The 13,874-nt window shown below is 31.9% G+C and overlaps 1 protein-coding gene across 1 annotated transcript; it reads right to left on the reverse strand.

The window, feature by feature from the left end:
• Positions 1 to 6,664: 6,664 nt before the first annotated feature.
• LOC114382392 (V-type proton ATPase 16 kDa proteolipid subunit-like) lies at positions 6,665 to 9,989 on the reverse strand. Its single transcript, XM_028341777.1, has 3 exons — positions 9,754 to 9,989; positions 9,279 to 9,564; positions 6,665 to 7,046 (listed from the first exon to the last, which is right to left on the reverse strand). The coding sequence occupies exons 1-3, from the start codon at positions 9,827 to 9,829 to the stop codon at positions 6,914 to 6,916; spliced, it is 495 nt and encodes a 164-aa protein (XP_028197578.1). The 5' UTR covers positions 9,830 to 9,989; the 3' UTR covers positions 6,665 to 6,913.
• Positions 9,990 to 13,874: the final 3,885 nt, after the last annotated feature.

Below are 13,874 nucleotides of genomic sequence, written 5' to 3' on the forward strand. Positions count from 1 at the left end.
TTTAATAACTACTTCGAGTAGACCTTTAATGACTAACCATGTCTTTTCTCTGTGACAAGTCTCTGTTGTTGAATTGGTTAGTTGAAATGAAAATAGAACTCAAATCTATTCATATAGAACTCGTTCCTAATGTTCTACATTTTTATTATATATATTCTCTACTAATTGTGTTGCTAATTTGAGGATTTTATATTGTTTTTTATCTGCAGGTTAAATTCAAGGTATGTATGTGATATAATAGGTGCAATGTAAAGAAATAAAAATAATATACATTGTAAGATGATTTTTGACCAAACTTTCTAAGAATGGTCCTCATACAAAGATGGTTATGTCGCATAAATCGTCTTCGAATGAGTCTTATTCTAAGACGGTTTTGACGTGCATATCATCTTAGAATGTAGGATGTTTTAAGACGGTTTTGACGAAAAAATCGTCTTTGAATGAAGGTGATTTTAAGACTGTTTACATGATGTAACCGTCTTTGTATGAGGCTCATTCTAAGATGGATGAGAAACCGTTATTGTAAGTGTAACAACATTCAACGATATCACCTACGACGACGATCAAAAACCAACATAATATGCAGAAAATAATCATCATATAAAACAGAATTTTTAGTAGTGTGACTTGTTTTGCTTCGCATTCTGAATAATTGATACAATTTCTCTTTTAAATTTAAATATCTTCATCAATGTCTTGTAGACAAATGTATAACGTTCGTCATAACTAATTTTTTGTCAAAAAGGTCTCACTCTAAAATGACACTTACAGATTTTTTTAACTCCCTTTTTTTCGATAAACATTCACTTCATCAAAACTGTAATTTATTGAATTCGATACTTAAGACAATTTCATGACCTCTTCAAAGCTGGGGGTGCAAGTTTTCACGTGTATAAGTAAAGGTATGCACATATATGGTTGCCCATTACATAGCTCAACAATTAAGATCAGACAGCAAAACAGAGAGAAACCCATAATGATAAATAAAGATCAAATCAGAGAAAAGAGAAAAGAGAAAAAAAACCCAAAAAGAAAAGAGAAAAGAGAAAAAAAACCCTAAAAAGGACAATTCAAAAATAATGGGAAGAAGACCGTGAAGAATACGAAGAGTGCAAATAGATGCCAGATTCCATACAAACAATAATGCAAATAGGAGCCTGATTACCATACAAAGATAACAATGATAATATCCTATCTCCTTGGAAAAATGAATAAAACATTATCACTAACGTGTTGCATTATTGTGGTCCAAACATTTGGTCAAAGAAAATACATTTATTCATTCTTTTCAGTTTCTTAAAAGTTCTTTCACTTTAATATCTATTAATCACTCTTGTTCCTTTTTACTGACACAAAAAAGAAAGCCTTATAACAAATCTTCGGGGTTTCTACTACCAACTAGAAGTTAGTGGACAAGCAAAAAATGTAATCCAATTATAATGAAACTAAATTGCAAAACAATTAATTAAGGCGAGAAAATTTGACACAAAATGTTTAGCATATCTTTTATTTTTGGACAATTTCTTTTAACTATAGATACATAATAATTTAAAAAAAAAATGTCTATGTTTATTTTATCAGTCAATTTCATGTCATCCATTATGAAGGATGTGCACACACGAAAATACTGGTTACACGTTATTAAAAGATTGAACAAAGACGTATCACGTATGATTGATTCACTAAACACGGGGTTGTAGATACGGGGAAAGGGGAAAGGGAAATCTAGCATGCACGGTATATGTAACATAATGTGCTTCAAACAAATATATATAGTGGGTGGAATTCCTTTTTATATGTTTTGCTGAATTAGTTTGGCCAATATGCAGCAATTGTCCTTATCTATTCGTAATCCCATAAAAATGAACTAATGAAATGTTAATATTAGCTCAAGATAGACTTCGGCATAAATATTTATATAAGAGGAAAAAAATGAAAATGTAAAATGTCAATTTAGGGACTAAACTTTTATAAAAAGCTCGATCTTTTAAACTTGTAAAAATACATAAGTTGATTTTTTAATTTGTAAATAGTTTAATACATTTTATTTATTTGTTTTTCTTTTATAAATTCTTATAAAAAATTATCCAAACAAAATTTTAGTCGAAGAACTATTTGTCCAATTTTCAGTAATCAAATCGTGACGGAGACCTCATTCGTAAGCAAGTGTGCTTGCATGTCTTTCTACCTTGAAAATGGTCAAGAAGCTGACGATGCTAAGTCATATTAGTTTCATATGTTGGAGTCTAATAATATCTGGATATTATTGCTTCCTTTATCATAGGTTACTTTTTATGTGATTGGCCGATTTTTCTTTTTCTTTTTATTTCGTATATAGAAATCACAGGAAGTATATAACATTCACGTACGTACCATTGAGCTATAACTCCTTGATGATCGACTTTTCTTTTAAATCACAGGAAGTATATAACATTCATGACTATGCCTGAAATTTTAGAAGGCAACCTCAATATAGGTTCACCTTTCATTTGCCTGGGGTTTTGGCCTAGTGCCCCAGGTTGTTTTGTCTTGCTTCTGTTTTGTTATCAATAAATTTAGGATAGTTTTGGCAGAGGAATTCTTTGAGTACAGGGTGTTAACATAGTTAGGATGCTATCAGAGTATGTTGGAATATAAGACTAAAAATGTTTTTGAGAGTTTTTTTATTGAAAAAAAAACTCCATATTTATAATAGATAAACTCTTAAAAGTATTTCTGATTTGTATTCAAACATGCTCATAAGCTTATTTTTTATGCTTTTCCCCTCCTTTTTTATAAAAAATAAACAATCAAATTTCAAACTTTCATAAGTTTTCCATTCATGATAGGCTAAATTGTATTTTGGTCCTTCTATCGTGACTAAATGGCAATAGAAATTTTGATCTTTTTTGTTTGAATTTAATCAGTAAATCTACTTTCAATTATTTTCAACATAAAATAAAACCCTCAATTTCATATTAATTTTTACATAAAAAAGTTTGTTTAAATAAAATCCTTTTAATTAGTACGATTAAGTTTGTTTTCTAATTTTAAAGTGATCAAGCATTAATCATTGATCAGTACTTGTCAAACCCAACAAGTAGCTCAGACTACTATGACTAGCTACTTGGCCAAACATACACATCCTAAGGAGCGATGCCACAACTTGCACTATTGACATGTAAGCAACTATAATCTTTCTCACATTCAAGTCATGGATGCTGAAATGCGAATCACATTCACCTCTGGCTTTATAATTAATTACTGGATAGGGTCAAGATTCCTCGTCTTTATTCCATCATCAACACTTTAACAACCAAAGGATTGGTACAGGTATCATTATATTATATTCATGAAAGTGAAAACGATTTATTTAATAAAAAAATTTATATTTAATTTTTATAATGTATAAAATATCATTGAACTAGTGACAATCACAAATCACAAATATGACACAAAAATCATCAGCACCGTACTATAAAGCAAAATACAAGTGTATTTTTCCATCATCAAAATGATTAAAATAGCGAAACACGATGAAAATTAAATAAAATGACCCCAAAGAAGGAATTATTCTCCTAAAATCACGCAGATCAGGAACAAAGTGGCCTCCTATAATAATTGATCCATTACTAAAAGTTACCTTAGAAGCATCTTTAATCTCTTTAAGCAATACTATAAGTTAATTTGGATTGTGTTTTATTTTATTAGTTCTTTAAGCTTTTTTGAATCAATTAATTTTTTGTTTTTAAAATTTAGAAACATTGGCCCTTTACTATTATTTTTTTACTTAAAATCAACAGTTTCTCATTTCCTACTCAAATTCTATCAAGTTTTCATGAAATTCTAGGTTTAAACCGCACTATAGTTGTTGAATACTCAAAAAATTATCAAGTTTTAACTATGTTTGTTATTTCTAAACTCTTAAAATTATTTCATGTTCCAATTGTAATATAAATCCCCCAAATATTGGGATAGATTTTTTATATGTGGAAAAATATTGGAATAGATAAACAATAGTTTAAGAGTTTTAAATAAAAGAATATTAATAAAAAAATTAAAATTAATTAATTTGAAACTTAATTAAATTGAAAGTTGGAACACACTCGAGGGACCCGCTTAATCTAAACTAAAAGGAACACAAATACAATTATTCCCTAAAAGTTTGCAGCAATGTATGGAAATCAAAGTGGATTTCATCAATATAATCTAGTGGAATGACAAATTATCAAAAAGAAAAAGTGTGTAAAACAAACTACTTCAATATGGGATCACACCTTTATTTGACCGTTGAACATCCTTAGCTTAAACAAGGTCAAATTATTACTACTATAATTATTTAGAACCAAATCAATTTGTCGTGCATGTCGGGCTAATTCAGTTTGGAATTAAACATCACACCTTAGATTTCGACCCATCTACGACTATTGAAATTCAATCTGCCTAGAACCCATGACCAATGAATCTCATACGTTGCTCACAATCCTTTCAAGTGTATATTATTAGTTCAGAGGCTACATAACCTATGTCACACTATTCCTGTAAATTCTCATGCTGAAGCAACTTTGGGCTTTTTTACAAAAGTGGTACAATTTTTTTCAATTAATTATCGAAATGGGTAATTTTTTAAGAAAACAAATGGATAAGTCATGTTTTGAAAGACGATTTCAATATACTCAAATGAAATATGATTTCACTTTTTTCATTTTTTTTATTTTATTTTTTAAATTATTGATGACTAAAAGTTGTTATAAAAAAAATTAACCATCACAAAATCAAAGGTTTTTCTTTAAGTGCCACAAAAAAAAAAACCTACTATAAGCTTGAAGTATTTGTCATATTGAAGTATACGACATGTACATGAAGCTAAAAGAGTCAAACACTATGTATAAAACAGAAGAAATGTGTGAAGTGCGTAGCATACCTAAAGGTACATTTCCATCAATGGAAGGTGAGAGGAAAAAAAATGGTGAGATTTTTTTTAGCGGTCACACAATTGAAGGTTTATCTTTAACCGCCACAATTTTAAAGAAAATTGTAGAAAAGAAGCAAAAAAAATAGAATTTTAATTTTCATAAATTAGTCAATACAACATATAGATTTGGCTTCTCTGTTGCTCCTTTTCAAGTTATCCTTGTGCTGTCCATTCAAAACGACGTATAACAGTTGTGTTAATATTTAATTGTGATTCAATTTTAAAAATCATGAAAATAATATCGTTTCGAAGGAACAGTACAGGAACAACAGAGAAGACAAGTCATGGAGCATATACCCTTGCTTTACTCTCTTTACTTTTAAATGAAACACCTAACCCATGCCATCATATGCATTTTCCTTCTTCCTGTAAAATCACCTCGTGGAAGATGAGTATAAAATACTAGAAAAAACAAATCAAACATGACTATTTTTCAATGGGGAATTAGACAAAAACCTAGAAATCAACTCATGATAGCTAGAAACATAGAAGCATAAACGTACTTAAAAGTGAGAAATACAAAAGATAAAACATAAAATTATACAAACGCGATTGCAATCGAACGAAAACCTAGAAATCAACTCATACGGATTTCTAGGTATTTGTACAAAGGCAGGGTTTGTGTACAAAATCTAGTTCCAATTTTGCCCTTCTTGTCAATTCCAATAAGCCTCATACAGATGGCTAATGTTGCGTCTCAAAATTCCGGTTTTGTCCTTCCTTAAAAATGTCATTCTTGGGATTATTAGGCCTAGGAATACTATTCCATGAACAAGAATTTGTTTGATAATAGTAATTTCAAAAAGAAAAAAAATATGTAATTAGAAAATAAAAGTAAAAAAAGAAATGTGGAGTTTTTTAAGCATATAAAAAAAGTGGTATATGCATTTTGTACATCAGTTTTAAATAATTTAATAACGAATATAATGTTTTTATATATAAAAAAAATCTTCTTGTGAAGTTTTATAATTTCAGTCAATAAATATTTAATATGATCAAGCTATGTCATTCGGATGTTAATTGATGCGAACAGAATGAAAACTAACAGATGAAGTGGCTCCACGACTTTTGTGCTTCGCCGCTTTTTTCACCCTTTCCATCTCTGAAGCATAATTGATGCATGCCATTTTATTTCTAATTGATGGTAGTTACAGCTCACAAATGTGCCAATATTTGAGTTGTTTACTCTATGCATCACTGGGGCTTTAGAAACCGTTTGATAGAGTCGAAAGATGATGGAAAAGAAGTAAAAGGAATGATAAAATTCCATGAGACCCACACTTTTACTCTTTACTTTCATCTTTTTTTTTTCACTCTACCAAACATACATTTAAGGCTTAGAAAACTGCAAGTTGCACATCTCTATAAGTCACATTATCTCATCTAGAGTACATACGTGATATATATGCGAATACATGTACTCAGCACTATGTTTGGAAGTCTTAAATATTTGATTCGCACTGCCATTAGGCAACGTATAAATAAGTATATGACTTCTTGAGGCACCTGAAAATCCTTGGTCTTGGAATGTGCTAGCTTTCCTTTCCCTAAACTAATTTTTATCTTCATCAAAGGATGGAAAGCAAGCAATGCCTTTTGTTCTAATAGATGCCTTTTGTTCTAATAGATGCCTTTTGTCCTAATTTCATGAATGTGTTTATATCAGTAAGTTAAAAGTTCATATTGCAACAAAGATACGCAAGTCACCAATAGTGTTAACTTTTAGATTGTATAAGTTTTATCAAGAGTTTCTGCACAACAAACATTCAAACAAGCCATCCAAATATGTAATCCATAGGAAAATACTTCATAAAACTGATGGAGTTTGGATACAGGGTTTGTGTACGAAAACAAATGAAATAATAGTAATAATATACTAAAGACAAGTATCTCCCATTTCAAATACAAGCCTGATATTGGAATTTACTGGACTACCAAGTATGATTGAGTTGACTGCTTTTAATCGGCACGAGATTGGCCTGCCCGAGATGAGAGGATGATACCCACAATGAGGCCATACAGAGCAAGAGCTTCAGCGAAAATCAAGATAAGAATCATGCCAACAAACAGCTTCGGTTGCTGGGCATTAGCTCTAACAAAAAGGAATCACCTTACTCAGTGTTCAAGTATTCAGTTAATAATAACATACATATTACATAGATCTACGAAACAAACTATAGTTTTAGCTGAGAAAAGCAACAAGCACCCACACACATGCACACAATTTGAAGGTGGAAAATCAAAATGGCAAGGCATTAAAGTACAAAAACAACATGATGAAAAGCCAAAAGGGAAAAAGTTAAGCATCAAATGGACAAATCCCAAGAACCAAATAAGAATTAAGCATCTGAATCCTGAAAACGGTTGTAGAGTTATTTACATCAACATTACATTGTCAAAATTTATATAAAGAGGGAGAAAGAGTGTAGCAGCGGCTGAAAATGTTTGCAAGCGATATTTCTTTTAATCAAAAAACATGAAATAAAGAGTGAATTCCAACCCACTAGTGTTGGCCTAGTGATTGAGACATGAGAGTTTGCATAATTTGCTTGAGATTGTAAGTTCAAACCTCATTGTCTATTGTAAAAAAAAAGTGCAAACTAAAAATGAGATTCTAAAATAGATAAGTATCTCCACAAGTAGCACATTAAGTTATGAATTTTCCCTTCTAATAATAACCACTGGAGAAAGCGAAAGAAGGTCTTCATTCACACAAACAAGAGATATAACAAAAGTCAATCTAGCTATCCCCTCCCGAATAAATTTATAGTATTTTACCCTTTCCAGTTAAAAAATAGTGGACTAGAAAGAGGCACAATATTTCTAAAAACAAAAAACTCTAACAAAATTAAAAGCAAGCATCTTACAAACAAATTTCATTAGCTCAATCCTTATTAACCACAGGCAACAAGCATAAAACTTTAGTAAGTCCGTAAATTTATAAAAAAAAAACATACATTAAGGCATATTACATTCCAACAACATATAACGAACACTTAAATACACAATATTGGCAGCAGGAATTAAACTGAGCAGCAATTTCCACAAGCAGATATTTTGAAAAAGTCAAAATGCCTATTTAGCCAAGCATTAGTAGTCACTAATTTCCGAGTCACCAAAAGAATGCTTCAGTGCAAACGTGTACACAAATGATTGTACAAAATCCATAATAAATAACAGAACATGTGCAACGCATCTAACCTTAGTGGTGAGGAACAATGCATATTTTTCCCACAAGTAAAATAGCACACTGGTTCTTGAAGTCGAAAACATTTCTCACTCACAATTTAGTCCATGATTTTAATTAAGTTTACAATTCAATACCTAAATTATGCAAACAAGATTCATATTTCATACTCCTTTAGCTAACATTTTTAAGGATCAACAGAAAATGAGTTTGAATAAGAAAAGGACTAAACCATATAATAGCACAAATTAAACAAAATTGCAAGCACAATACATTTTAACACCCTGAACCAATACGAAAGGTCTCCTACAAGTTACCATAAAGATAGCAATGGCTAACAAAAAGAAACATGTGACTTTTACAAGACAACAATCTAATCAATGTCATTACTACCAGTCATGCCAGAAACCAATGTCCAAAACTTAGTTGCAGTTGTATTATTTTCCTACCAGAGTTGGAGATTTCCCTCCATAACAAATGCTGCCTTTCTAATCCAAATTTTTATTACATAAACTAGTGAGGTAATTGGACAACAACATAAAAATACTTATAAGTTTTGAACTATTTTTTTTTTTTTTTGGTTTCCCACATGTATCCTCCTTCAAAGAAAATCCAGCCTGGAGCATGGTTGGGCACTAGCTCCTTAGTCCAACACGTTGTGCAAGACTACCTCCTTCTGCTAGACCCAATCCCCATTATATTATATTGAGTAATTACTTACACTTTCCTTGCTATTTCTAAAGTCTTATTTAGGCTCAATTCAACTTCAAAAGTTAACTCATGAAATGGGTTATCCCCCAATTTATACACACCACTTTGGTTATATCACTAGTCAATATTGGATCTCTAACACATATCTCTCACACCGCCAATGACTCAACATGCAATCTAGACATTTGTAAGTAGTCCAACAACAACACCATATAAAGTGACCCAATAGGCCCAACCACAATAACAGACTCTAATACCATCTTACAATTTGGGTTTGAGCTTAACTCAACCCGAGACTGAGAGTTGTCTCCCCCCTCGCATTGCCATATCACTAATCAATATAAGGATCTCCAAAACTTACTACACCTAACATTCTACAAGTGCCCATAGGCTTGACATGACATGATGATGATGAATTACAATTACCTGACACCAGCATCACCAACAATCCCAATGGCCATTCCAGCAGAGAGGCCAGCTAGGCCACAGGCAAGGCCAGAGGACAAATGAGCATATCCATCAAAGAGATAGTAAGACTTAGCCTTTGGGTTTATCCCAGTGCTGATAATAACCGCAATAATCAACCCGTAAATCCCCAACACTCCCGCCATAACCACCGGCACGATCGACTTCATCACCAGCTCCGGCCTCATCACTCCCATCGACGCCACCCCCACCCCACTCTTCGCCGTTCCATACGCCGCTCCCATACCTACCAATCATAAAATAAAACAGCCACAGAATAAATCATTTTTTAATCTGTAGCAATCGAAGACAGGTACAAAAAGGTTTTTACAATAACTGTTCAACCAACTACGATAGATCTAGACCCTAATATTATTATTATTATTGTTATCGTTATATTGAATAAAATTTTACAAATAAAAAGAGAGTGACGAACAGGAGAAGACGAGGGCCGCAGCGGCACCGAGGAAGCCGAAGAAAGGAGCGGTTTCGTCGCCACTGAAGCCTGCCATGGCTTGATTGATTGATTCCTTTGCTGAGATGATGAAAATCTATGAAATGAAAGTTTCTCTCTGTTTTCTTTCTTGTTGGTGGAAAGAAGAACAAGGAATGAATGAATGGAAATGAGATCAGATCAAAGTGAAATGTGGGAATGAATTTCGATTTCGGTAAAAAAGAAAAATTATTATTATTTGGATTGGTCACAGATAGAGACAGATTGCAGTGTGAGAGATCAGATCGTGTTCTTTGATTTTACTATAATACCCTTTTCCTCTACCGTAGTTTTTTTCCCTTTTTGTAATGCAATAATGCAGTTGTTGCTAGGAAGGCTTGGGTATTTGCTAGATGCACCAATATTTTAAGTGAAGCCGGAAAATTATCTTTCACTTCAAATTTTAAAAAGTTCTCCTCTCCCTCTTCATGTCCCAACGTGTTGCCCATTTCTCTTCTTCTTCTCCTCGCGCAGTCGCCATTCGTGCTGTCAATCATCGCCACTGCCATCCATCGTCTTCGTCTTCACCTTCCAGGATTGCACAGGATTGGGGAGATTTCAGATTTATATAAGTCATGCGGATTTGTATGAATTATATAGATTTTCTAATCCGAATAATTTTTTTAATTTATTAATTTAATATTTAATAAAATAATAATTGAATAATTTTTTTCAAATTAAAAATAAATTAATATTTTTGTTGTAAATTTTTTTTAATAAATAAATATTGTTATATGTTTTTTTGTGTTTTTATTTAATTAATTGTATTTTTTTTGAAGTTGGTTTTTGATAAATTATTTAAGAATTTTTTTATTTAAAAGTGAATGTATAAATATTATTGTTATTTATTTATTTATTTTTAAAATATAAGTAATTTAATCATATTTGCTATTTTAAAAAGTTTTTTATAAATTTGCTAAATATGATAAATTTAAAATTTTTATTAGTATACATTTCATAATTTAGTTTAACAAAAAACTCTAAATTTGTAAATTACAATTTTTTTATTCATATATATATATATATTACACTTATAATGTTAAATATTTATATAAATAGTATTTGGAAGTATAAAATTAAAATTTCTTCATTTGTATAAAAAAGTTTAAAGGTACTGAGATACTAATTTATTAAAAAATAAAATAGTCATTTATTAGAAATAAAAAAAACCAAAATTGTAATTTAAATTTATTAGAATTAGTGATGTGAAGTCTATAAATTTGACAAAAAAAATTCTATACTCATTTATGAATATATAAAAGTAATAAAAAAAAGCTTTTCTAAAATAATATTTTTTTTATTTATGAATTATCAAATAGTAATTGATTGAAGTATCATTTGAACGATGACATCAATTGTCATTACTGTTTAAATGTGCAGATTATGGTTAAAACCAGGGGACTGCGTCAGGCTTCAGGCAGGAATATAAGAAGAGTCTTATGAAGAAAAGTTAGTGGTGATGCGGATGAAACCTCTCAGCGGCGAAGGCCCACAGCATCTGCACGTAGGCAACGGGCAGTTGCACCTGTTGTTAAGGATGTTGAGCATGTGGATCATGCAGCTAATGAGATCCATGAACAACCTCAGGAGGTAGTTGCTGATTATGTAGTTGTTGATGCCCAAGGTTTTCTAAGCGGACCCTATGATACATCAATTTTGATGGACTATGTTCATCATGTGGTAGTCACAGTTTGGAATGGAGAGGTATTTATTTTTTAAAATAAAAAATATTTTCATAACTATTTTTTATTCAAGTTGAAATGATTTAAATTTTTATTTTTAGGAACGTCCTGAGCTGAAGTTGTCCTCCCATGGAAGGAAGATAGAGAAATTTGACAGGCCTGCTCCAGAGATTGAAGGCTTAAAGGCTTAATGGCTGTCATAGGATTAAGTCCTCTGATTGCATGTTCCTTGGAAGCTGATGACAGGGGACTTATATTTGCTTTTGTAGAGAGGTGGTATAAGGAAACTAGTAGTTTTCATCTTCCGGTAGGAGAGGTCACTATCACCCAAGATGATGTGGCATCATTGCTACATCTGCTCATTACAAGCACCTCCATAGCTTTGAGGCTCTTCATGTAGATGAAGTCGTGGACCTATTAGTTGACTTGGTTGAATTCAGTTCAAAAGAAGCAAGAGCTGAGACATTGCAATGTCATGGGGCATATGTTCGGCTATCCTGGCTGTGAGACATTTACCATAGCAAATGTGACGTAGGATAGTGGACTATAGCAGCTAAAGCATATCTTTTGCATCTGGTAGGTTGCACACTTTTTGCTAACAAGAATGTCACACTCATGCATGTGGTATTCTTGGATGCATTTTGTAACCTCAGCCAAACTGGAAGTTATGCATGGAGAGATGCTGCACTGGTCCATATGTATGAGAATTTGAATGATGCGTCAAAGAGAAGCGTTAGACAACTTGCAGGACATATCACACTTTTACAGGTATTTATAATTTATTTTAAATTTAATTTTTAGTTTTGTAGTTTGTATTGAGTATTGTTTCAATTTTTTTTTGTTTGTTAAATGTGTGCAGTGTTGCATATACGAGCATTTTTTTTATTGTTGCTTCTTCTATTGCTGCTGAAGATTATGATGAGAGGAAACCACATGCTTGCAGTTGGAAGTCTAGGAAGGCATTACCAATGTCGACGTATCGTAAACAATTGGATAGATTGACGTCTAATGTTGTGTGTTGGATTCTTTATGGTGACCACCGTGCATTCAGAGAACTTGAGTTGATCTCATTATTTTCCAGACATAACAAATGGGGTCCATTTATTGTCATACATTGACCAGAAAGGGTTGTGCAACAGTTTGGTTATGTGCAGATCATTCCTCCACACCCTACTGCCCCATCTTTATTTATAGAGGATATTGATGATAGATGAATTTTGTTTTTTGAATACCTTGCACCAATAGGTTAGATTTGTGTTGCTCCTAGAAAGTGTGCAGCAAACTACATCAAGTGGTTCTGCTTCACATCTCATCCCTTCATGAGTCCAACACAACCAGAGGATCCTCCTAGAAATCCACCTGTGGTGCACGATGATACGTTTATTGAACCAGATCCTCCTTAGCAGCCGATCGTTGCAGCGACTATGGCAGAACCACCTGCTGCTGCATCTGCTGATGTAGACATGCCTCGACATGCTCTTGTATGATATATTTTGAATTGTCACTGTTAGTCATTTTATGTGTCATTCATTAAGTGTTTACTTTTTACCTTGTTGTCAATGTCATAGGAGGCTTGCCAAACAATAGCAGAAAGGTTGGAATGCTTGATCAACCTGAGGGTAGTCACTAAAGGAACAGAAGCATACACTGTGACCAAGGAGTACCTAAGGATTGCTAGAGGTACGACTGCTTAAGGGAATGTATATGTTCGATTGAGACGAAAGCGACATATGCCGGACACATGAAGATTGTTAGGATTTTTTAGGTTTTATATGAATTATGTATGCAATATGACTGAACAATGTTTATCATTTAGTGTTATTTGATAAGGTTTTTATTTATTTTCGTTTATGTAGTATGTGAATATTAAATTAATGACATAATTACATTATTATGTTAAACTTTAAATAACCATAATTAGTCAAATAACCCTAAACCATAATTAGTCAAATATCCCTAAACCCTAATTAGTCAAATGATTATAAACCCTAATTAGTCAAATATCTCTAAACCCTAATTCAATTTAATTAGTCAGCTAATCCTAAATAAAAACACTAAAACATAAATAATTATATATTGTTTGATGTTTTGTTTTTTCTTTTCAAATATTATTGTTTGCACAGTCGACAATTAAGTAAAATAAATAATTATATGAATGTCCAATAAAACACGCGTTAATTATCACATTACATGACAAGCCCATAAGTATGTCAAAACTATGTACATTACAAATATTGGCTTAATAATAACTAAATGTTCAATCTTCTCCTAAATCAATAGTCTGTTTTCAACCTCGTTAAATTTGTATACTGTTGCATTCTCCTAATATATGGTGTAAGCCACTGCTTTGCTTGATAATGACACTGTGTAGATCATAACAAA

The sequence above is a fragment of the Glycine soja genome, chromosome 13 (assembly GCF_004193775.1).
Source record: "Glycine soja cultivar W05 chromosome 13, ASM419377v2, whole genome shotgun sequence".
Classification (NCBI taxonomy): Eukaryota; Viridiplantae; Streptophyta; class Magnoliopsida; order Fabales; family Fabaceae; genus Glycine; species Glycine soja.